Raw genomic sequence first — 23,196 nt, 5'->3', positions numbered from 1 at the left:
CTCTAAATATCTTGATCGGAGTACCATTAGTTTTCTGTGATATCTGCATCTCTAAACGTAACTAGGCCTTGTGATATGCATATCACAATGGTCATTGGCAATATGTTGGTAATTTCAATCTTTCATGAAGCCCTAGTAAAGAAATAACATAGGTTTCATAGACAATTGGAAGAGTTTCTGGGGCAGACCTGACCTGTTGAAAAGAGATGGTCTTCATCCCTCCGGATGTGGAGCATCTCTCCTATCTAGAAATATGGCACATAGTCTTAGCGTTTACACTTGACTAACTGGGGCCCAGGTCAGGAAGCAGACAGACTGGCTAAACCGACCGTCTGCTAGCCGCCTCACGTCACAGAAATCAGTTAATTCTCAGCACATAGAGACCCTTTCACCTATATATCACACTATAGACCATTTCAAGCGCTATTCAGCGGCTTAAGAAAGTGACGTCTTTGGTCCCAGGATGTTTCCGGTTAATGATCCAGCGCATTGAAAACAATGGCGAGAAGCGCTTTATGAACAGTGGGATTGCGGTCATATATACAACCCTCCTGTTTAAATGTGTAATTTAAAATTAGATTCTTGTCGTTCGGTGGTTGTGTGCTTCCCCAGGGTCGGAACTAACATTATGAGACGCGTTTTACGGTATATTTCCGAGAAACGCACCCGAGTTGCGGCAGTGAAGGAGAAGGCTGGATAACAACAAGCAATTCTAGGATATTACAGCGCACATTCCGATTCAGGCAAGTAAATGTCGTTTTTAATTAATCTGATTATATGTATATCTTAACATATATACGTTATATATATATATATATATATATATATATATATATATACACGTTAACTCTTCAAGTATAATGCCGTATAATTTAAATTAGCATTTTGTCATTGTTTACATATGCAGCTTGCATTTTGATTCGTGTGTAACGTTAGTGAAAAAAGGCAAGTTTTTTATTTCTGTTTTATTGCTAAGTGTTATGTGGGCTATAACTAAGTTCATATTAGTCGTCTAGTTATCTTGTCAGTTGACAAATGCAGTGAGTAACATGAAAGTGAACTTGAACGTGGTATTGTGTAACAGTTATCAGCAGTAGTTTACAAAAGGTAATGTTAATGGTGAATATTTTTTCCATCACATAAGCTTTGGTAATGTTAATTCCAATATATACTTACGTATTAAGCAAATAGCATTATTTTTTTAATATTGTGCATTATATTAAATAATTGTTTTTCTACTTTTATCCTTAGGAGAGCCATCATCTGTAGACACCCAAGGACATCTGATCATCCTGTGCAGTGACAAACTACATCTGACCATATGAACACCCAGATGTGTTTGAGAACTTGAGTGTAGTACTCACTAATTCAGTGTAGTACTTAAAGCTACTGATGACCAGGCCAGATACAGACTGCTGCTTTTGACATTTGTTCCCCCTTTGTACTCCATTTCAGTTCAAATGTTGTTTCAGTTGTTGTTGTTTCATTTGTTGAAGCATTTTATGTTCATACAAATATTTACATATCAATACATGTGTTGGAAATAAAAACAGTTGAAAGTGAGAGAATGTTGTTTATATACAGTACTGGTCAAAAGTTTGGACAAAGTATTTTTTTATGTTTTTGAAAAAAAGTCTTTTATGTTCATTAACATGATTTATTATTTAAATGATTTTTTGTTATAAAAAATGTGTTATGCAAAGCTGAATTGGCATCAGCCTTTACATTACACCAGTATTCAGTTTCACACACACACACACACACATATAAATACGTGCATAAAAACAATTATGAATGCTGTATGTAGTGTGTTTGTGCGGGCATTTATTAATCTGCAGATATACAGGTTAATGCAAAACACGGTAGCCTGCATTGAATTGCGTTCGTCTTGTTTATTTGTGATCACATGATGACTCGGAGCATTCATACCCTCTTCTTGCACTGTTCCACAGCAACAAACACGACCAAACCAAACACATTTTGAAATGAATTCAATACGTAATAACAGCATCGAACGCTTAGTTTAACAGCATACATTTAGTGTTGCATTGAAACGATATGTATTGTGAAAAGTAATGTACTAATGAAAACAAATATGTAAACAGAAATACAGACTGACCACGCAATGCAAGTGAATTAATCACGAACAACCTCTCCGGATATCTTAGGAACAAAACATGAAGTAAGTTGCACTCTTTCTTCAGACTGATGGCATCCATTGTACGAATAAATGTTCGCCACATTTCCGTTCTCATCCATGTGATATGCTTTAAGCAATCTCCCATGTACACGCACGCAGCATCGATTAGATAATGAGCAGCTTTTTACCTTAACTGTAGCGTTTTCGCTAGATTTTAAAAGAATGTGCTCGCATTGACAGATCGGAGAAATAGCGCTACCGGAAATGCTTCAGGACCGGACATGCGCAGTAGGGCTCCAACGCGCTTGTTATTGTTTACGTCCTTGAAATGGTCTATAGACACTGTGTCTGTTCCCCGAGCTAGAAAATACAAAAAAAAACGCCTGAATCAAATCAAGACTAACAATTTAATTTAGGGCTGCACGATTAATCGTTTTTAAACCGAAATCGCGATTTGAAAGGGTGCGATTTTCAAATCGCAAGAGCTGCGATTATTTTGATTTATTATCAAATGTGGTTTATTATCTAAGTCGTTACTGACAGGTCGCTTCATGTGCACATTACGTCTTCATGCTTATATTACGTTTGATGCAGAGTTTAACCAATAGGGGGCATTTTAACACTGCATGTAGAGACATGCACAGGACGTATTTTTCAGTGCCGCGTCCGCAGAAATATGTTTATCTCGTTCAGTTCCCGCCTCGACATTCATGTTTTGTTCCGCTCCTGCCCGCATAAAAGTAACCTATATAGTTTTTTTTCAGTACATCAATTGAATTTACATGAAACAGTTTTGTAACATCTCGTAATTTCACAAAACCCCAGCATAAACGCTCCTGATAAAATATTTGTTATATAGGCTAAGCATCAACATTCACAAACCACTGTTATTCTTAACAGAAGAGCAAGCATGAGCTACTGTGTTTATCCATAGCAGAATGCAAGCAGACAAAGCTAAAGTTGACATCTCAGTTCATATGCGATCTCATAAAGCTCTAACACAATGAATATTATGCACAATGAATCTTTCACAATGTCTACACTTCGTGTGTTTTAATTCGCGAGCACGCAATATTCAGCACTGTGCAAGAATGTTTGAGCAGTGAGTGGATTCTAACTTAAACACCTCTGATGATGACTGCCTATCCTTGTGCTTACTAATCATAGCTGTAAGTTATATACTAGTTTTTCTTGCTGCTTTTGTGCAATAGATGAATAACAATATTTTGCTTTTTAGATATTTCTATTTTGCGGGGGTCCCGCGAATCATTTTATTTTCCCGCGTCCCGAACAGCCGCACTCGCCCATCAAGTTTTGTCCCGCGCCGCAGTCGGTTGCCTCGGGTCCCGCTATATACTCCCGTAGGAGTGCAGGTCTCTACTGCATTTACTGAGCAAATAACGTTAACGTCATTTGGAAAAGATGAGCGGGAGCAGCGGCTCAACTTCCCAACAAAGTGTCTCTTAATGTAGGTTATCTTCAGTGTTTTACTGATGTAAAATTGTTTACAGTGTGTTTGGATTCCTAAAAGTTTAAGATTTTAATAATATTTTATTATAGAATTTTAATTGTTAATTTTATTTAAAATACTGTAGTTATTTTCTTAATTTGTCATGATAACTGACAACTTTATTTTAAAAAAGGCAACAATGTTAAAGAGGTTTTAAATAAACAGTAGAACAGTGTAGCATACTTTGTGATTATGCTTGGTCTTTCTTTGGTGCTGTTAAAACCACCATATCAAACCTGTAGCTCTTTTATGAAAAAGTAGTAAATCGCATTTTAAATCGCAAATCGCAATTTTGATCAGAAAAATCGCAATTAGATTTTTTCTCCAAATCGTGCAGCCCTAATTTAATTGATGTTCAACAAATAAAAAATATATATAATACAGAGAAACAATTGATGAAGCTTGGCTTAATGAATATCAGGTCCCTTTCTACGAAAGCACTTTTTGTAAATGATATGATCCCCGATCATAAGCTAGATGTGCTCTGTTTGACAGAAACCTGGCTAAAACCAGACGATTACATTATTTTAAACGACTCCACCCCCCAAGATTACTGTTATAAACATGAACCGCGTCTAAAAGGTAAAGGGGAGGTGTTTCTACTATTTATAGCAATATTCTCAATGTCTCTCAGAGAAAGGGCTTCCAATATAACTCGTCTGAAGTAATGGTGCTTCATATAGCATTTTCCAGAGAAATGAGTGCTAATGATAAATCCGCAGTGATGTTTGTACTAGCTACTGTTTACAGGCCACCAGGGCACCATACAGACTTTATTAAAGAATTTGCTGATTTTCTATCCGAGTTAGTGTTGGCCGCAGATAAAGTCTTAATAGTGGGTGATTTTAACATCCATGTTGATAATGAAAAAGATGCATTTGGAACAGCATTTATGGATATTTTGAACTCTATTGGGGTTAGACAACACGTGTCAGGTCCTACTCATTGCCGAAATCATACTCTAGATTTAATACTGTCACATGGAATTGATGTTAATGGTGTTGAAATTCTGCAGCAAAGCGATGATATCTCAGATCATTTTCTAGTCTCTTGTATACTCCAGATATCTAAAACTGTAAATTCAACTCCTTGCTACAAGTACAGTAGAACCATCACTTCTACTACAAAAGACTGCTTTGTAAGTAATCTTCCTGAGTTATCTGAATTCCTCAGCATATCCAATAGCTCAGAGAAACTTGATGTAATAGAAACTATGGAATCTCTCTTTTCTAGCACTTTAGATACAGTTGCTCCAGTGCGCTTAAAAAAGATTAAGAAAAACAGTGTAACACCGTGGTATAACGATCACACTCGCGCCCTAAAGAGAAAAGCACGAAAAATGTAACGCAGCTGGAGGAAAACAAAACAAGAGGTTTTTCGTACTGCTTGGCGTGAATGCAACTTATCTTATAGAAAAGCATTAAAAACTGCCAGATCGGATTACTTTTCATCTCTCTTAGAAGAAAACAAACATAACCCTAGGTATTTGTTCAATACTGTGTTTAAGTTAACGAAAAATATAGCAGAAACAGGTGCAGACATTTCCCAACATCACAGCAGTAATGACTTTATGAAGTACTTTACCTCCAAGATAGACACTATTAGAGATAAAATTGTAACCATACAGCCGTTTCCCGTTACAGTATCGCATCAGATAATGCGTTGTAGATAATACACTCATTCTGTATTATAGGAGAGGAAGAATTGTATAAAATTGTTAAATCTTCTAAACCTACAACATGTATGTTAGACCCTATTCCATCTAAGCTACTAAAGGAGGTACTTCCAGAAGTCATAGATCCTCTTCTGAATATTATTAATTTGTCACTATCATTAGGATATGTTCCCAAAACCTTCAAACTGGCTGTTATTAAGCCACTCATTTAAAAAAAACACAACTTGACCCCAATGAACTAATTAACTACAGACCAATTTCGAATCTCCCTTTTCTGTCAAAGATACTAGAAAAGGTAGTATCCTCACAACTATGCTCCTTCTTAGAGAAAAATGGTATCTGTGAGGATTTCCAGTCAGGTTTTAGACCATATCATAGTACTGAGACTGCTCTAATTAGAGTTACAAATGACCTGCTCTTGTCAACCGATCGTGGTTGCATCTCTCTATTAGTGCTACTGGATTTTAGTGCTGCGTTTGATACAATTAACCACAACATTCTTTTAAACAGACTTGAAAATTATGTAGGCATTAATGGTAGTGCACTGGCTTGGTTCGAATCGTACTTATCAGACCGTCATCAGTTTGTGGCAATAAATGAAGAGGTATCATTTAAATCGCAAGTGTAGTATGGAGTACCTCAAGGCTCAGTACTAGGGCCATTACTTTTTACGCTTTACATTTTACCCTTGGGAGATATCATCAGGAAACATGGTGTTAGCTTTCATTGTTACGCTGATGATACTCAGCTCTATATTTCTTCGCAGCCTGGCAAAACATATAAATTCGAGAAACTAACAGAATGCATAGCTGATATTAAAAACTGGATAGTGAATAACTTCTTACTGTTAAATCCTGAAAAAACAGAGGTGTTAATTATTGGACCTAAAACCTCGACAAGTAATGACCTAAAACACAGTCTGAGACTAGATGGCTGCTCTGTAAATTCGTCGTCATCAGTTAGGAACCTAGGCGTCCTATTCGATAGCAATCTCTCCTTTGAAAGCCACATTTCTAGCATTTGCAAAATCGCATTTTTCCATCTTTAAAATATATCGAAATTACGACCTATGCTATCAATGTCAAATGCTGAAACATTAATTCATGCGTTCATGACCTCAAGGGTAGATTATTGTAATGCTTTATTGGGTGGTTGTTCTGCACGCTTAATAAACTCCAGCTGGTCCAAAATGCAGCAGCTAGAGTTCTTACTAGAACCAGAAAGTATGACCATATTAGCCCGGTTCTGTCAGTACTACATTAGCTCCCTATAAAACATTGTATAGATTTAAAAATCTTGCTAATTACTTATAAATCCCTCAATGGTTTAGCTCCTCAGTACTTGAGTGAGCTTCTATCGCATTATAGTCCCTCACGTCCGCTGCGTTCTCAAAATTCTGGCAATTTGATAATACCTAGAATATCAAAATCAACTGCCGGCGGCAGATCATTTTCTTATCTTGCGCCTAAACTCTGGAACAATCTACCAAACACTGTTCGGGAGGCAGACACACTCTGTCAGTTTAACCCTTATGCGGTCTTCGGGGTATTTTTTACCCCAAAAGGCGTTTGGAAAAATTTAAAAAATGTTCTCTTTGTCCAAGAGACATGAAACTCTGTAAAACTGTAAACACTTTGTAGATCTACAAAAAAAAAAAAAATTGGATTGATAGCATGATTTTATCTTGGTGTTAAAAAAAAACTCACACTCGTGGTCTTTTTAATACAATTTTTGTTATAAAATAATAGTTAAAAAACAAAACAAATGTTATTTTCCTGTTTATTAATGTTTTTACTCCTCATGTGTGCAGTTTTTGGAGGATTTAGGATATTTTTAAAATATATATAAATTTATAAACAAATATTTTGTATAGGTTTTTACACAAAAACAGCTTTTTTTGTAAAATTCCCTTTTATAAAAACCTCACATGACTAACTTTCATTCATGTAGATAAAATGGATAATTTCACACGGTTAAGTGTAAGATTTTTGCCCATCTTTTGGAAAATCCAGTTTTAAACGTAAAAAAAATACTTTTACCAGTAGGTGGCTGCAGAGCTCCACTATATGCTTTTTGCCATTTGACCACCTGAAAGATGTCTTTTCACAAGTTTTTTCAGTTGAGTTCATATCTACATATCATGAAACACACAGGACTACATTTGGAGACCATAAAAACTGCTCTCTTATAATTTGTCAAATAAAAAGTAAAAAAGATGTTGTTGTTGCATTCTTATGTTCATGTTTTGTACTGCAACTCAATATGGAATAGAACTGGTTTTGTTTTAGTACAAAAAATGCTTAACTTTGTCAAAAAGTATTTTTTATAGTAATAATTGTGATTTCATAATATGTAGATATGAATTCAACTGAAAAAACTTGTGAAAAGATATCTTATTGTTGGTCAAATAGCAATTAGTTAATAGTAGTGCTCTGCAGCCATCTAGTGGTAAAAGTTATATATTTTTTACTTTTAAAACGGCATTTTCCAAAAAATGGGCAAAAATCTTACACTAAACCATATCAAATTATCCATGCTATCCCCATGAATGAAAGTTTAAAATGTGGGTATTTTATAAAGTCAATTTTACATAAAAAGCTGTTTTTGCATATAAACCTATTAAAAATATATATTTAATAATTTATATATATTTAAAAAATAGCATAAAAACTGCGAAAACTGCACAAATGTGGAGTAAAAACATTAATAAACAGGAAAAACTTTTTTAGTTTTTTTTGTTACCTTTTATTTTGTTACAAAATTTAAGTTTTGTTGCCTCTCTAGAGACCCCAAAGACCATGAGTGTGATTCCAAAACGAAGACCGCATAAGGGTTAAATCTAGATTAAAGACACATCTCTTTAACCTGTCTTACACATAAAAAAAATTAACACATTCCTATAATTCAAATCCGTTAAAGGATTGTTAGGCTGCATTAAGTCAGCCGGAACCGAAAACACCTCCCATAACATCTGATGTACTCGTTGCATCGTAAAAAGAATGGCATCTACGCTAATATTAGTCTGTTTCATTCTTATTCCGAGGTCACCGTAGCCACCAGACACACTATTGTTCTGTTTAAATACTGTACAGTTGCTTTGACACAATCTGTATTGTTACAAGCGCTATATAAATAAAGGTGACTTGACTTAAAGATGTATGCATTCTCTGACCCACCCCGGCCTCTAAGTATACAGTTCAAGTTCAAAGTATACAGTTGCTCTGTAAAATGGAGTTATGCTACCTCTCAGTAACAATAAATAACACACCTAAATAATCAAACAAGGAGACAATAACTACTCAGGTAATTATTGGTTTAAGAGATTCATTGCACAGTGTAGACACAGTCATTGATTACAGCCATGTTTTTGCAACAGTGCAGAGCTCAGTAAGCTCATGCTGAATTGATGATGAAATGACGGCTCCAGTAATTACAAAAGAATCTGCTTGCTTTAACAACTTAAATAAAAGTTTTATTTTTCACACAACAATTTCTGGACTGGCACCCAAAATTATATGTCGGACTAAATCCAAAAAAGGGTGACTGACAGTGATACCCATAAGCGATAGACAAAAAAGCCACTTGTTCTAATTTAGTGTTTCTTGACTTTGTCAAAAGATTACTCTTTCTGTATAATTTTCATGTTTTTGGACAAGGGCTGGCTTGAGAAACCCGATCTCAAAGACTTACTTTTAGTCATTATTTAGCACACATATTCTGAATGCCTTCAGCAGAATTCAAATTAGCCATTTTAATCTAGATCAATCTAGATTAATTCCAAGATTACAGTGAGATTAATCTAGATTAAAAAAATGTATCAATGCCCACCACTAATTTTTAGACTGCAGTAGGCCCACAGCTGAACAACTTTACTATAGCTGTGTGAGTTGGCCGGTTAGCAAGACACCACATAACATACACAAGTACGTATTTTGAATGATCGCTAGAAAATACAATTATTAATCATAATGTGTTGTTAACTACTTATTCTTTGTAGATTCATCTTTTGGAAGTGAATTTAATCTCACAGCGTAGAATACAGTGTCTTCTCAACATGATGTTAACCACATGGAAATGTTACTGTGTTTGTTGGCAGGCAAGCTGCTCGCAACACAGAATTGGGCGTACATTATGCAAATGTGTTCGTGACGTGTGACCGTAACAGAATAAATTGAATAAAAGATTATTTTTATAAAAAGCATAATAGGACCACCAATGCAGTTTGAATGCAGCTTTAAATTATCCCAAAAATTGCTGTAAACAATCCCAGCCGAGGAAGAAGGGTCTTATCTATCGTAATGATCAGTTATTCGCTTTAAATTACAATTTATATACTTTTAAATCTAAAACGTTCGTCTTGTCTTGCTCTGGCTGAACAGTTTTTTCTGGTTCAAGTGAGTTGTGGTATGTCAAATAAATCGCCGTTTTACCTTTTTTGTTTAGGGTGTTCTTGGTCTTTGCATATTCACTTTGCAAACACTGGGTCAGTATTTCTGCAGTGATGTAGGGTGATTTTGAAATGATTTTTGAAGTAGAGGAGCGGTCTTGAACTAGAAAAAAATAGAGTTCAGGCAGAGCAAGACAAGACGAACGTTTGAAGTTAAAAAGTATATAAATTGGATTTTTTTTTTTTATAACCAATCGTTTCACTAGATAAGACCCTTCTTCCTGGAAGTTCAAACTTGGGGCACCAAGTCCACTATATGGAGAAAAATCTGAAATGTTTTACTCAAAAAACAATTTCTTTACGACAAAAGAAAGACATGATAAGGTGGTGAGTACATTATCTATACATTTTTGTACTCAAAGTGAACTTCTTTAAGACTGTGCCAAACTTTCCGACAAGCTGTTCTATAGACTGCCATGGACCTCATGTTACAATGTAAAAATTAACTGTCTGTTCATGGTACCACAACTCTATTTGACTTCACTTAGTATCATTTTTTGCTGTACGATAACCTAAATAACCTAGTCAAAGAGAGTGAGAAGATTTCAAATAAATTATGAATGAAATATATGATGCCCACAAAAAGAGTTTCTCTGATTTAAAAGGTTTCAAAAATTGCTAACCCTCAGATTTTACAATTATGTGTAACAATTGTTGAAAGAAGAAAATGATTAAAGAATTATCCAGCATCAGAGTGGGCCATAGATGGGTGGGCTAGTATGAGCCAGACACTATATAAATGAAAGAACAGAAAGGAGAGAAGAAATACTCTCTAACAGGAGGAGACCCACTCATGGCTTGTGAGACAGACAAACATGAGACTCAATACTGCTTTCCTGCCATCAACTCATCATGTATCAAGGGAAAGCGCTCTAGGCATGAATACAATATCATCTACATGTTTGTATTATTGCTGTCAGCTTGGACTGTGTTTCTAAACCTGCTGGTGATCATCTCCATTTCTCACTTCAAGAAGCTTCACACTCCAACTAACCTGATCATTCTCTCTCTGGCTGTGGCAGACATGCTTATTGGACTCATTGTGATACCCATAGAGGGAATCAAGCAAATTGAGACATGTTGGTACTTTGGAGACACTTACTGTGGTTTGTTTGTGATTATCGTTAGGTTGCTTCTTTCTACATCTCTTTGTAATTTAGTTTTAATTGCTGTGGATCGTTTTATGGCTGTGTGTTACTCTCTAATATACCCACAGAAAATAACAGTGACAAAAACTTTAATAAGCATCTGTCTCTGCTGGTTTTCCTGCTCAGTTTACAATATCTGGTATGTAATCAGTAATGGATATTTTAACACATCAGACAAAACACTGTGTTACGGCCAGTGTATTGTTTTGATTACTAATGCTTGGAAATTTATTGATTTGATTTTTTCCTTTTTGTTTCCATGTACTGTGATCATAACTGCATATTTGAGGATATTTTATGTTGTGCAACAGCAAGTGAAAGTTATTAATGCTCAAATGAAAGGTGTAAAATGTGTAATGGAAGTTTCAGTAAAAAGGAAATCAGAGAGTAAAGCTGCTTTGACATTAGGAATCATTGTGACAGCTTATTTGCTTTGCTGGATTCCATTCTACATCTGTTCTTTGACAAAACCCACAGCAATCTCTTCTAATACAATGACATTTTTAACATGGACCTTCCATATAAACTCAGGTCTGAATCCTATTGTCTATGCTTTATTTTACCGCTGGTTTAAAATATCAGTTAAACACATTGTAACTTTTAGAATTTTTCAGCCAGCATCCTCTCTGATGGACATTATTACAGATCATTCATGATTTTGGGTGGGTATTTATTTTACTTTTATTTTACAACTCTGAGCACAACCTCTGAGATCAATACCTGAATATAACAGCTTATGTGAAATCTATTCATGTGTTCAGGTACAGGAATACAATTCAATTATCAATGTTAACGTAATATTAGAGATTTACTCACATTTTACTTTTATTTTACAGAAAAAATTAACATGAATGGTGTTTTTAGATAATGTCTAATATGCCTTTGGATTCCAAAGCAGCGCAAAACTTGCACAAGAGAGACAAAAATGAAAAAAAAAGGAAAATCTAATAAGTGGACAAATTATTATTGCTTTATTCCTGTTTTTTTTTTTTTTTTAATACAATTAGTATTTGCTATTAAATTTTGTGCGTCTTAATAATGCTTTTACTTTTTAAATATTTTTTTGCTATGTTTAGATTTTGAAGCACCTTGGTTGGCACACACTGCTTTTTGGGTGCTATATAAATAAATTGAACTTTCAAATTAATGTAAATGTTGATAAGTAATTATATAAATGTATTTCATGTAATGTAGAAATAGAAATTAGCTAAATTTCACTAAAAATGGTTTGTTTATCTGGCATTTGTATACTGTATGCTGTGTATTCTTATTCCTAAAGTATCTTGCTGTTAACTGATATTCTCAAAATTGTGTGCAATAAAGCTTCTACAAATGCTTCATTATGTAGCAGCTCTGCAACGGCTTCCAGTTATATTTTGCATCAATGTAAAGACATTGATGTTAGCATTCCACAGGCTCTGCACCTTCCTGCTTTACCTCACTTTACCAGTCTACATCCCCTCTATAAAGCTGAAGTTGTTTTTCGAACATTTTTGCTCACTGTTCATTGCTGGTGAAATCATGTTCCCAACCCCATCAAAAGAGCTCAATCATGTGTGACCTGTGCTGAGCAAAATGAAAAAATTTTAAAAAATAAATGATTTTCTTCACAATGTCTATTTTAAAAGGAAACTTCAAAATGTATGACTTGGATTTTGACAACAACAAAAAAAACTCAGTTAAACTTGTTTGAAGTGGATAGATTCACCAAATGTGAAAATTTTGAAAAAATTGTCCTCTGAAATGTTCAAAAGCTAAATCACCAAGCAACCATACCTTAAAATCTCTGGTAAAACCATCAGATTTGACACACCGATCTACAAGAAAAATATATATCTTTAAGTTTACATGTAAACTGTGTGGGGTGTTTTGACCAATCACAAAAGAAGTTAGTGTAAAACTTTTTTTCTTCTTTTGCCTGTAGCTCTTGCTCTGTGCATTGCGACTCATTTTGGCAGCACAGGTCACAAATGCTGTTCAAGGGAGCCCAGAAACTGTAGCGGTGCCCCTGCTGATTATTTTGAACTGATTATTTGATGCTCACAAGAATGAGTTATTCTGATTTACTATTTGTTTCGAAAAGGATTTAATCGATTATGTGTACACAGCAAAATTATTAGTGTTGAATAGAGTTGTTTTTATGGTGTTAAAAAGTGTTGATTCTGGGGTTGATTTGAATGACATTAACAATTGCAGTGTAAATCAGTGTTCAGAGACAGTGTTATTTCAGCAAGTTTAACAATTGACACTGTGGATGAGTTGATCGTATTTCCAGTCCTTGCACATTATTTCCATTTTGAATAATGGGGGATAACCGCGAGAAGTGGAGTTTTCCTAAAAAAACAGGTATAACATATTTTTAACCATTTCATTCTATAAATTTATACATTAAGTTTACATTTCTTAACATTTAGAATAATATTGTATATTCTATAACATCGGAGTGCTAACATTATCTGTGTTTAGACTGAGCGGCAGACCACCGTCATGAGCCAGAGACCAGCTTGCAAAATTAGGTAAGTTAAGAGGAGTAAATGCTGATTAGTTTAAACATGTGGCATTATTTTAGACATTGGGGGTGTAAATTACAGAATCATTCCTGTGATTCATGTAATGTTCAGTTCAGCTTCTGCTAACTTGTGTGAGCAGCAAACGGTTAGGCAGGAATATTTTGGACAACGCGCACTCCGTTTCTGATAGTCAATACAAGCAGTTACACTCGCACCATACTCCAAACTAAAGTGCAGAGAACGATCATCAAATGCAGCGTTTTGCGTAGCTATATTAGTGGCCGCGTATTAAAAGAATCGTTCTAACACCAGAGACGTGCATGACATGTTTTGCTTTTCTCTTTTAGTCACCCACAAGATTCTCAACCCTCAGCACAAATAATCATTCCTTCATTTTCTTCAGCTGACCATAAAGGGAAAGAGCAAGACAAAATCAATAAGCACTGGCCAACGGAAAGCTTTACCATAGATAGGCAAATAAGTACGTCTGCATGTTTTTCTTAACATTTGATTATGTAAAAATTTTCTTCTATCATTTTACTAGTCTAAAGTTTCACCTGTTTTGTTGTCATGTTTAATCAGATTGTCCAAGATGCCCTTCAAAAATAGTCCAATGATGAAGAAGAAAATAAGGATACGATGGGCTTGTGCACTTCCATAAGGTAAACTCACAATACTATTGCAAAGTTTGTTTTTTGTATTGATTAAAGGGTTATTTTACCTAAATCAACCCTCCTGTAACCCTCCTAACACTTAAGAGTTTTGTTCATCTTTTAAAGACAAAGTAAATGTAATTAAATAAAAGATTTGTCCCTTCATTGGTAAACAGCAATGATGCTTCCAAAATTTCATCAAGAGATCGGTGTGTTATGCAGTATCATTTGAGCTTTCACAGAAACTGTTAGTTTGCTGATGGTGTTTGTGAATAAGAGCCTAATTTTATTTGTTTATTATATAAGGTCAATGTGTTTTGTCAAAAAATGTGGACTAAACTGCTCAATTCAGATAAATCGGTTTTAGGCAAGGCAAGTTTATTTATAAAGCACATTTCATACACAATGGTAATTCAAAGTGCTGTACATAAGAGGAATTGGAATCATAATATAAAAATCATAATCACAACAATAAAAACAGAAGATTTAAGAACATTTAAAATGATTTAAAAATTTATTTAAAATTAATTAAAACAGTAGAACTGATTATACATAAAATAATGCAATCTGTTCGGACATAGCACACTGCTCATTCAATAAATTCACAACTAAACAGATGAGTTGAGTCTGCATTTAAATGTGGCTATTGTATTAGCACATCTGATCTCTTCTGAAAGCTGGTTCCAACTGTGGGTGGCATAATAGCTAAAAGCGGTTTCCCCTTATTTTGTGTGAACCTTTGATATTACTAACTGACTCGATCCTAGCGATCTGAGTTGTCTGCTGGGTTTGTATTCAGTGAGCATTAGAGGATGGATACCCGAGCCCAGCCCGACCGTACCAGACGAAACCCGACAGGCCGGGCCGGGCCGGGCCGGATATTTAGAAATGATGCTCGGGCTCGGTCACATCAGCGCGAAACACATCAGGCGCATGCCTGTGTTATAACGGCGCTTTTTGCCCAGTGTCCACTGATGCTCCCATCTGTTGACATTTCCGAACGCTCTCCTGCAGTTGCTTAATAAAACCGGGCTTTCCCCACAAAAAAAGTGCATGTGTCATTAGTATGAGAAAAAAAAGAGATTTTAACTGTGTTGGGCTGGGATCGTGCTCGGACATAAATATCTTAATGCTTGTCGGGCTCGGTTACTGCTCTGTCGGACGCAGGCCGGGCTCGGACAGAAAAATGCGGCTCAATCCGCACTCTAGTGAGCATATGTTCACCAGCCTTGAGGGCCAAATCGTTTGCGAAGGGATCCAGTCCACCTTTGTGACAGGGTTGGCGTATTTTTTTTCCCCCGTTTTTATATCTTTAACCTACAGTAGCAGGAGGAGGCAGCCTGCACGCTTGAATTTATCCAGAGATAAGATATTGTCTGTTAACACCTGCATTTTTTCTGGCCTCTAGCTGTGGCTCAAGCATGGTTTCAACAGGTCTGGTGATGGGATTTAGCAATTAACTTTGATTTAGAAAGTTGAAATCATCCCGAAAAAGTTAGAAAGTTTTAGTGCAGCTTACAATATTCACAGAGGCAAGAAGATAGTGCATGTTGAGGATAGTTCATGTACATTTGTTGTCTTTGTTGAACCGTCAATTCACACGTCAACAGCCTCTTGCGCAAGCTCATAGACTTTCAGTGGGATTTCATTTGAAAATGGTGAGTAAGATGTATACATTGCACACATGTTCAAACAGCAATGACTCAGGAGGCTGGGGAAATTCATTCTAATGTTCATTCTCAACTGCCTTTCAAAGTTAGAATGCTGAACTCCTCTTTCATGCTCTTTTGCCATTCTTTTTTTGTTCTTTCAATGAATTAGGGGTGTCAACAATAATTGATTCGGCGATGCATCGCGATGCAGGGCATGAATGATTCAGCATCGATGCGGCAAAGTTGCATAATCGATTATGTCACTGTTTATTTTCTGGCGGAAAATAAAGTTGTGAAGTTTCAAATACTTCCGGTTCCTGGGAAAAACAAAAACAACGAGCAAGATGGCTGAGGCGGAGGGAGATGACTGCGATAGACGGGTAATTAACCATTTAGAACGTACGATCACACCAGTGTGATTTGTCTTGGCTGGTCCCTGAAGCATACGATCACACCGGTGTGATTCGAACGTTTGCTGCATCACGTCATCAGCTGCTAAATTCAAATCGGTTTTGGCACGTTGGCTGGCGCTGAGCCATATCGAACGCGTTGAGCGCTTGTCATATTATCGCTACTATTCAGTGTTTTCAACCATATGATGGTTATTTTAGGTTTCAGACATTTAAATACACAAGTACTAGCAAAACCATACATTTATAGTTTGTAAAACACACACTGATGTCTATAGAAGAAGCAATAATGATCCTACAAAAATATTCTGACAACGTATTTTATTGATATCATAAACAGATAATGTAGGTAACTATAACGTTCACTCTCCTCTTGTCCCAGATCACCAGAGACTTACTTTAATGTCTTTCGGGAGGAGAGAATACATTTGCGTGTTGCAAATCCCACAGCTCGGATTCAGCGCGAACAAACATGGTGGCGCCCATCACCCGGTATAGATTAACTAACGCGGTCATTATAAAAGTATTTCAACTTTTAAATACATTTCCTTGCACATATTTCGAAATCGGAATATCAGATATTTCATAATATAGCGAGCATGCTTGTGAATATCAATAATAAAAAAGGGAAAACGAAATAAAAGCGATCCATGTGTCTCACAGTGCTGTTGTGGCTGCGGTGTGTAACATGACGCGTCGCCATGGAAACAGTAATGCGAAACATTCCAAAATAATGGCCTTATTTTAATATTTGAAACTCATGTGTGAACAGGTTAGAAACGCGCCCAAAGCTTGGAAAGCGGACATCTGGGCACATTTCGGCTTGTATTACCTCATGACTGATGAAAAATTTGCCTTGTGTGCAGTAGAATTTTGATGCATCGTAATGCATCGTAGAATCGAATTGAATTGAATCGTTACCTGGTGAATCGTAATCGAATCGAATCGTGAGGGCAGTGCCAATGCACACCCCTACAATGAATTGTACTCATCACACTTTCTATTATTTTATGTTATTCTGTCTGTTTTGTGTTCTGTTTCTAAAATTAGCTTTAGTTAGGTCAAGTCATGTGATATAATTTTGGATTAAAAATGTGAAATTATGGAACTCATCTCTCTCTTTCTCTCTCTCTCTCTCTTATACAGACCCAAGTTTTATTGTTTATTGCTCTTTATTGATGAAGAGTTCCATTAAGTGTTAAAGGATAACTGTTGCCAAAATGCAACCTGGGCTGTTTTTTTTTTTTACTGTAAACGAGACAAACTTATATCTAAAAGCATAATTATGACAAACGAGACGTTTTTGAGATTGACCGTGATGTAGTTTTCTTGGTCAGTGGCCGGTGAATGGGAGAACTAGGGGCATATTTTTGAGCTTATCAAAATCGATATTTTTACAACACTAAGGCAGCTCGAAACACCATGAAACTTTGCTCGAAGTATCGCCTGGGCCTCTACACATGAACTTGAGCATTGACAACATTGTGTACACAGAGTTTACTAAAAAGAACGTTTTTGAACAACTCACTTTCACTGTTTGAGTCTCCGTCTTGCCAGACAAAAAGTATCGATCTCCGAATGCGATGTAATACTGAGGAGAGTAAACATGGATAGCTCCTAAAGCATATTTCCATATAAAAGCACGGCAAATTCGTTGTTTTGTCATAAGTGAAAAACAATATTAACCTTCTAGTTGTAAAAAGAGCCTCATATAAGAAACATTAACATATAAGAATCTCACACTCTGAGATCGATACCTTTTGACTGGCAAGATGGAGACTCAAACAGTGAAAGTGAGTTGTTCAAAAACGTTCTTTTTAGTAAACTGTATACACGAACACTGTCTGAGACCCAGACGATACTTCAAGCAAAGTTTTATGGTGTGTCCAGCCTTCTTGGTGTTGTAAAAATATTGATTTTGAGACGCTCAAAAATATGCCTCTAGTTCTCCCATTCACCGGCCACTGGCTACAAAACTAAATCACGGTCAATCTCAAAAACGGCTCGTTTGTCATAATTATGCTTTTAGATACAAGTTTGTCTCGTTTACAGTAAGAAAAACTGCCCAGGTTGCATTTTGGCAATAGTTATCCTTTAAGTATTGGTTTGAATGTAGGGCTGCAACAATGAATCGATAAAATCGACAAAAATCGATTACTAAAAGCGTTGGCAAAGAATTTCATAATCGATTCGTTGTGTCGCGCGACGCAGAGACATTTGGTTGTTATTATATATATTTAAAAAAAATTGAGCGCAGAGCGGAGTGGACACATTCGGTCTCTCTCCCGCACTGATGCCAGCAGAGTTCGGCACCTCATAAGCTGTGTTTCCATCCAAAAATGCGAATTTAACTTATGCGCAAAACATTTGAGCATAAAGCACCGTTTCTACATTATACATATATGCTGCCCCGATTTATATCAAACATGTTTGATATTTAAGCCTACTTTGGCAGCCAATGCTGCCCATGCTCGATCGCAAAACAGCTGGTGTACGGGTCGTTGGATAGTGGAGATGGAGAAAACTACTTCTATAGTTTTTGTAACACTGTCTGTACATACCACAACCGTAAGGAGAAAGAGTAGCTCTGCTGAGGTGAAATCGTCTCAGTTTTGAATAGGGCTGTGACGGTGGCACGTTGTTTTTTATATATAGCCTACACTTCAGTCAGCTAACAAGCAGCCTTAAAACGCTAAAATAAATCAAAGAAATAATATATTTAATTAAGAAAGTAGCCTAAGAATATTATATAGGTTATTAAACAAACATTCCTTGTAAAAAATGTCCGACATCAATTTTTGGCCGACTGAATTTCCAGTCCGACTGTCTTTTTTTCTCTTTCTCTTCCTCATTACACAGCTGCTGATTTTAATAGCAAACTGATTACATTTATTTTCGTTCCTTTAGTTTATAAAGTTAATTTAGAGATATATTTGGAACACTTTTTGTTTGTTAAATTCAAGTTTTTGTTTTTTAAAGTTATACCTAGCAAACATCGGCAGACAGATCAAAAGCCTGCTTAATTCATCGCGATTTAAATTAAAATCCATTGATATAAAAAACTTAAAACATATCACAATATTAGTTTAATCATTCAATCAATATAAATCCAAAGTTTGTGCGGAGAGAAGCGTGCTTTGCAGCGCATGGAGACGCCAGTGCAATGTGGAATTTCTTTTTTGCTCATAAAGGTAAGAGTAATTTACCACCCGGGCCGGAACTGTAAAGGGTCTACCTTAGTTTGTGTGTGCTAACAGTATCAACAAAATGTGCTCTTAAAGAAAACAAACAGAATACGCTTGATATCTTTGGTTTAAACAGGAGCGCTTCACAATAATTAACCGTAACCCAGGTAATCAAACCCCTCACAAACACAATATCTATAGAAAGCTTTAAGTTATTATTTTACTATAAAACGAAATAATTAAAATCGAAAACAAAACTCTTTCATTAGCTAATCCATAAAGATGCATTAGGCATTAATGAGCAGATGGCAGGATCGTCAATTTCATCTTTGCAACACTGAATCAGAAAATACTAGTTTATTAATAAGTAATTCGAATATTTTCTTAATTTTTGCCTTGACACATTCATGGTAATTACTTTTGCCTGGGCTTTGAGGCCAGTTTTGCGTGCATTTGAATGCGGAACTCTTCCAGCTGGTCGCTGCTGATGGCAGGACACTAAACACCGCCATGGCAGAATGAATGTAGCAGAAAGTTAGTCAAGTTATCCCGTTCCAGCGTGCAAAGTCATATGACTTTTTTAATGCGCACTGAGGAATTTAATTTGAGAGGCTTCTTGATGGGAAATGGAGCATGTACACCAAAGCAAGCCGCTGTCTTTACGGATAGTAATTTTAGTTTATTTAGTCTATATATTTGGCAGATGTAAAGCATACATGTGTATGTTTTTTGTGTTAGTCCATTTTTATTTTATTATTATTATTATTATTATTATTATAACAGTTCAAGGAGCAACATGTTCGTGCACTTTCTAAAGATTTTAGTTCTGTTTTTGAATAAAGGGTTGTAAATCCCTTGGTTTTTTTAATCCGATTCATCGATTAATCGAAAAAATAATCGACAGATTAATCGATTATTAAAATAATCGTTAGTTGCAGCCCTATTTGAATGTTTTCATACATGTTGAATTTTAGTGGTTTAGGTAACAGTAAGTGTTGAGGTTCAGTATTTTGTTATAATGAACAATGTATTTGGGTTTAAAAATGTATTTGCTACTTTTTAAGCCATGAACATGAGAAAATGATATTTGTTTGTGATTAATCTGAGCCTATGTGTAACATTTTTATGTGACCAGGAGTCACAGTGTATATCCTTGGTTTGAGTTTTTTAGCTGAATTTTAGCAGCAGTTCAGGGAACATTAAATGTTGAGGTTTAGGGCCCTATCTTGCACCGACGCAGCGCAGAGCCAAACGCAAGTGTCTTTGCTAGTTTAAGACAGACACAGTTGTTATTTTCCGTTCAGCGACCACAGATGTCAGCAATGAAAATGATATCTGTGATTGGTCTGATCCATGTGTGCCTACATTTGTATGCATTTACCTTTCTGTGTTTGTATTAAAATAAAAAAAGTTAATTTCAACAAAACTATTTGTTTTCTTTCACTTGTATCTGATGGATTATGCCTATTGTATTATCTCAAGCTAGAATATGTCTACCAATCAGTGGTACACGTTACTATGCTAAACATGATTAATATTTAATGGAAACAAAATAAATGGTGATTTAACAGGAAAATAATGGTATCACTGCTGCCAGTTATTTCCTGTTTTATTCTGTGATTCACAGTAAATTCCTGTTGAAAAACATTACGGGGAGTGCACTGTAAAAAACATTACCAGTAATTGACTGTTAAAGTAACAGGAAAATAATGGTAACCCTACTGCCAGTAATTTCCTGTTATTTAACAGGGAAATAATTAACAGTGTAGTCAAAGAGATTGAGAGGATTTTAAATAAATTATAAAAATATGATGCCCACAGAATAAGAGTTATAAGGTTCCAAAAATTGTTAACCCTTAGAATTTACATGCGTTGAAAGAAAATTATTATATAATTATGCAGCATCAGAGTGGGCGGTAGATGGGTGGGCTAGTATGAGCCAGACACTTTATAAATGAAAGAACAGAAAGGAGAGAAGAAATACTCCCTAACAGGAGGAGACCCACTCATGGCCTATAAGACAGACAATCATGGGAATCAATACTGCTTTCCTTCCATCAACTCATCTTGTATAAAGGGGAAGCACTCTAGGCATGAATACAATATCATCTACATGTTTGTATTATTGGTGTCAGCATGGACTGTGTTTCTGAACCTGCTGGTGATCATCTCCATCTCTCACTTCAAGAAGCTTCACACTCCAACTAACCTGCTCATTCTCTCTCTGGCGGTGGCTGATATGCTTGTTGGACTTATTGTGATACCCATAGAGGGTATCAAGCAAATTGAGACATGTTGGTACTTCGGTGACACCAACTGTGGACTGTTTGTGATTATCGTTAGTTTGCTTATTTCTACATCTCTTTGTAATTTAGTTTTAATTGCTGTGGATCGCTATATGGCTGTGTGTTACTCTCTAATATACCCACAAAAAATAACAGTGACTAAAACTTTAATAAGCATCTGTCTCAGCTGGTTTTGCTGTTTAGTTTACAATACCTGGTATGTAATTAGTAATGGATATTTTATCACATCAGACAGAACACTGTGTTACGGCCAGTAGTATTGTTTTGATTACTAACACTTGGAAATTTATTGATTTGATTTTCTCCTTTTTGTTTCCATGTACTGTGATCATCACTGCATATTTGAGGATATTTTATGTTGTGCAACAGCAAGTGAAAGTTATTAATGCTCAAATGAATGGTGTAAAATGTGTAAATGAAGATTCCTTGAAGAGGAAATCTGAAAGTAAAGCCGCAATGACATTAGGAATCATTGTGACAGCTTATTTGCTTTGCTGGATTCCATTCTACATCTGTTCTCTAACAAAACCCACAGCAATCTCTTCTAATATAATGACATTTCTAACATGGACCTTTTATATAAACTCAAGTCTGAATCCAATTGTCTATGCTTTATTTTACCGCTGGTTTAAAATATCAGTTAAACACATTGTAACTCTTAGAATTTTTCAGCCAGCATCCTCTCTGATGGACATTATTACAGATCATTCATGATTTGGGGTGGGTATTTTTCTAATTTTTTTTTTTTTTTTGAACTCCAAGCACAACCTCTGAGATCAATACCAGAAAATTACAGCTTATGTGAAATATATTCATGTGTTCAGGTATAGGAATACCATTCAATTATCAATGTAAATGTAATATTAAAGTTATTAACTCACATTTTACTTTTACTTAACAAAAATGGTGTTTTTAGATAATGTCTAATATGCCTTGTTTTCCAAGGCAGCGCAAAACTTATAAAAGAGACAAAAATGTGAAAAGGGAAATCCAATAAGTGGACAAATTAGTCTTTTATTCCTGTTTTGTTTTTTTGTTTTTTACCAAATAAATAATGCTTTTATTTTTTATGTTTGTTTTTTTTTTTTTGTTATGTTTAGATTTTGCAACACCTTGGTTGGCACACACTGCTTTTTAGGTGCGATATAAAAAATGTAACTTGAACTTGCAAATTAATATAAATGTTGATAGTAATTATATAAATGTATTTCATTAAACAGTGAATGCAGAAATAGAAATTAGCTCAATGTCACTAAAAATGGTTTGTTTATCTGGCATTTGTATACTGTATGCTGTGTATTCTTATTCCTAAAGTATCTTGCTAAATTCTCAAAATTGTGTGCAATAAAGCTTCTACAAATGCTTCATAATGTAGCAGCTCTGCAACAGCTACCAGTTATATTTTGCACCAATTAAAGACATTTATGTTAGCATTCCACAGGCTCTGCACCTTCCTGGTTCACCTCTCTCTTACCAGTCTACATCCCCTCTATAAAGCTGAAGTTGTTTTTCAAACATTTTTGTTCACTGTTCATTGCTGGTGAAATAATTTTCCCAACC

The 23,196-nt window shown here is 35.5% G+C and overlaps 1 protein-coding gene and 1 pseudogene across 1 annotated transcript; both read left to right on the top strand.

The window, feature by feature from the left end:
- Positions 1–10,511: 10,511 nt before the first annotated feature.
- On the top strand, positions 10,512–11,576 carry LOC141299807 (trace amine-associated receptor 13c-like). The gene has a single exon (XM_073830177.1). The coding sequence runs from the start codon at positions 10,512–10,514 to the stop codon at positions 11,574–11,576; it is 1,065 nt and encodes a 354-aa protein (XP_073686278.1).
- A 9,708-nt stretch (positions 11,577–21,284) lies between these two features.
- Positions 21,285–22,350, top strand: LOC141299752 (trace amine-associated receptor 13c-like; annotated as a pseudogene).
- Positions 22,351–23,196: the final 846 nt, after the last annotated feature.

Source organism: Garra rufa, chromosome 23, assembly GCF_049309525.1.
Source record: "Garra rufa chromosome 23, GarRuf1.0, whole genome shotgun sequence".
NCBI lineage: Eukaryota > Metazoa > Chordata > Actinopteri > Cypriniformes > Cyprinidae > Garra > Garra rufa.
The sequence above is the reverse complement of the archived record's forward strand: the minus strand, read 5'-3'. Positions and strand labels throughout refer to the sequence as shown.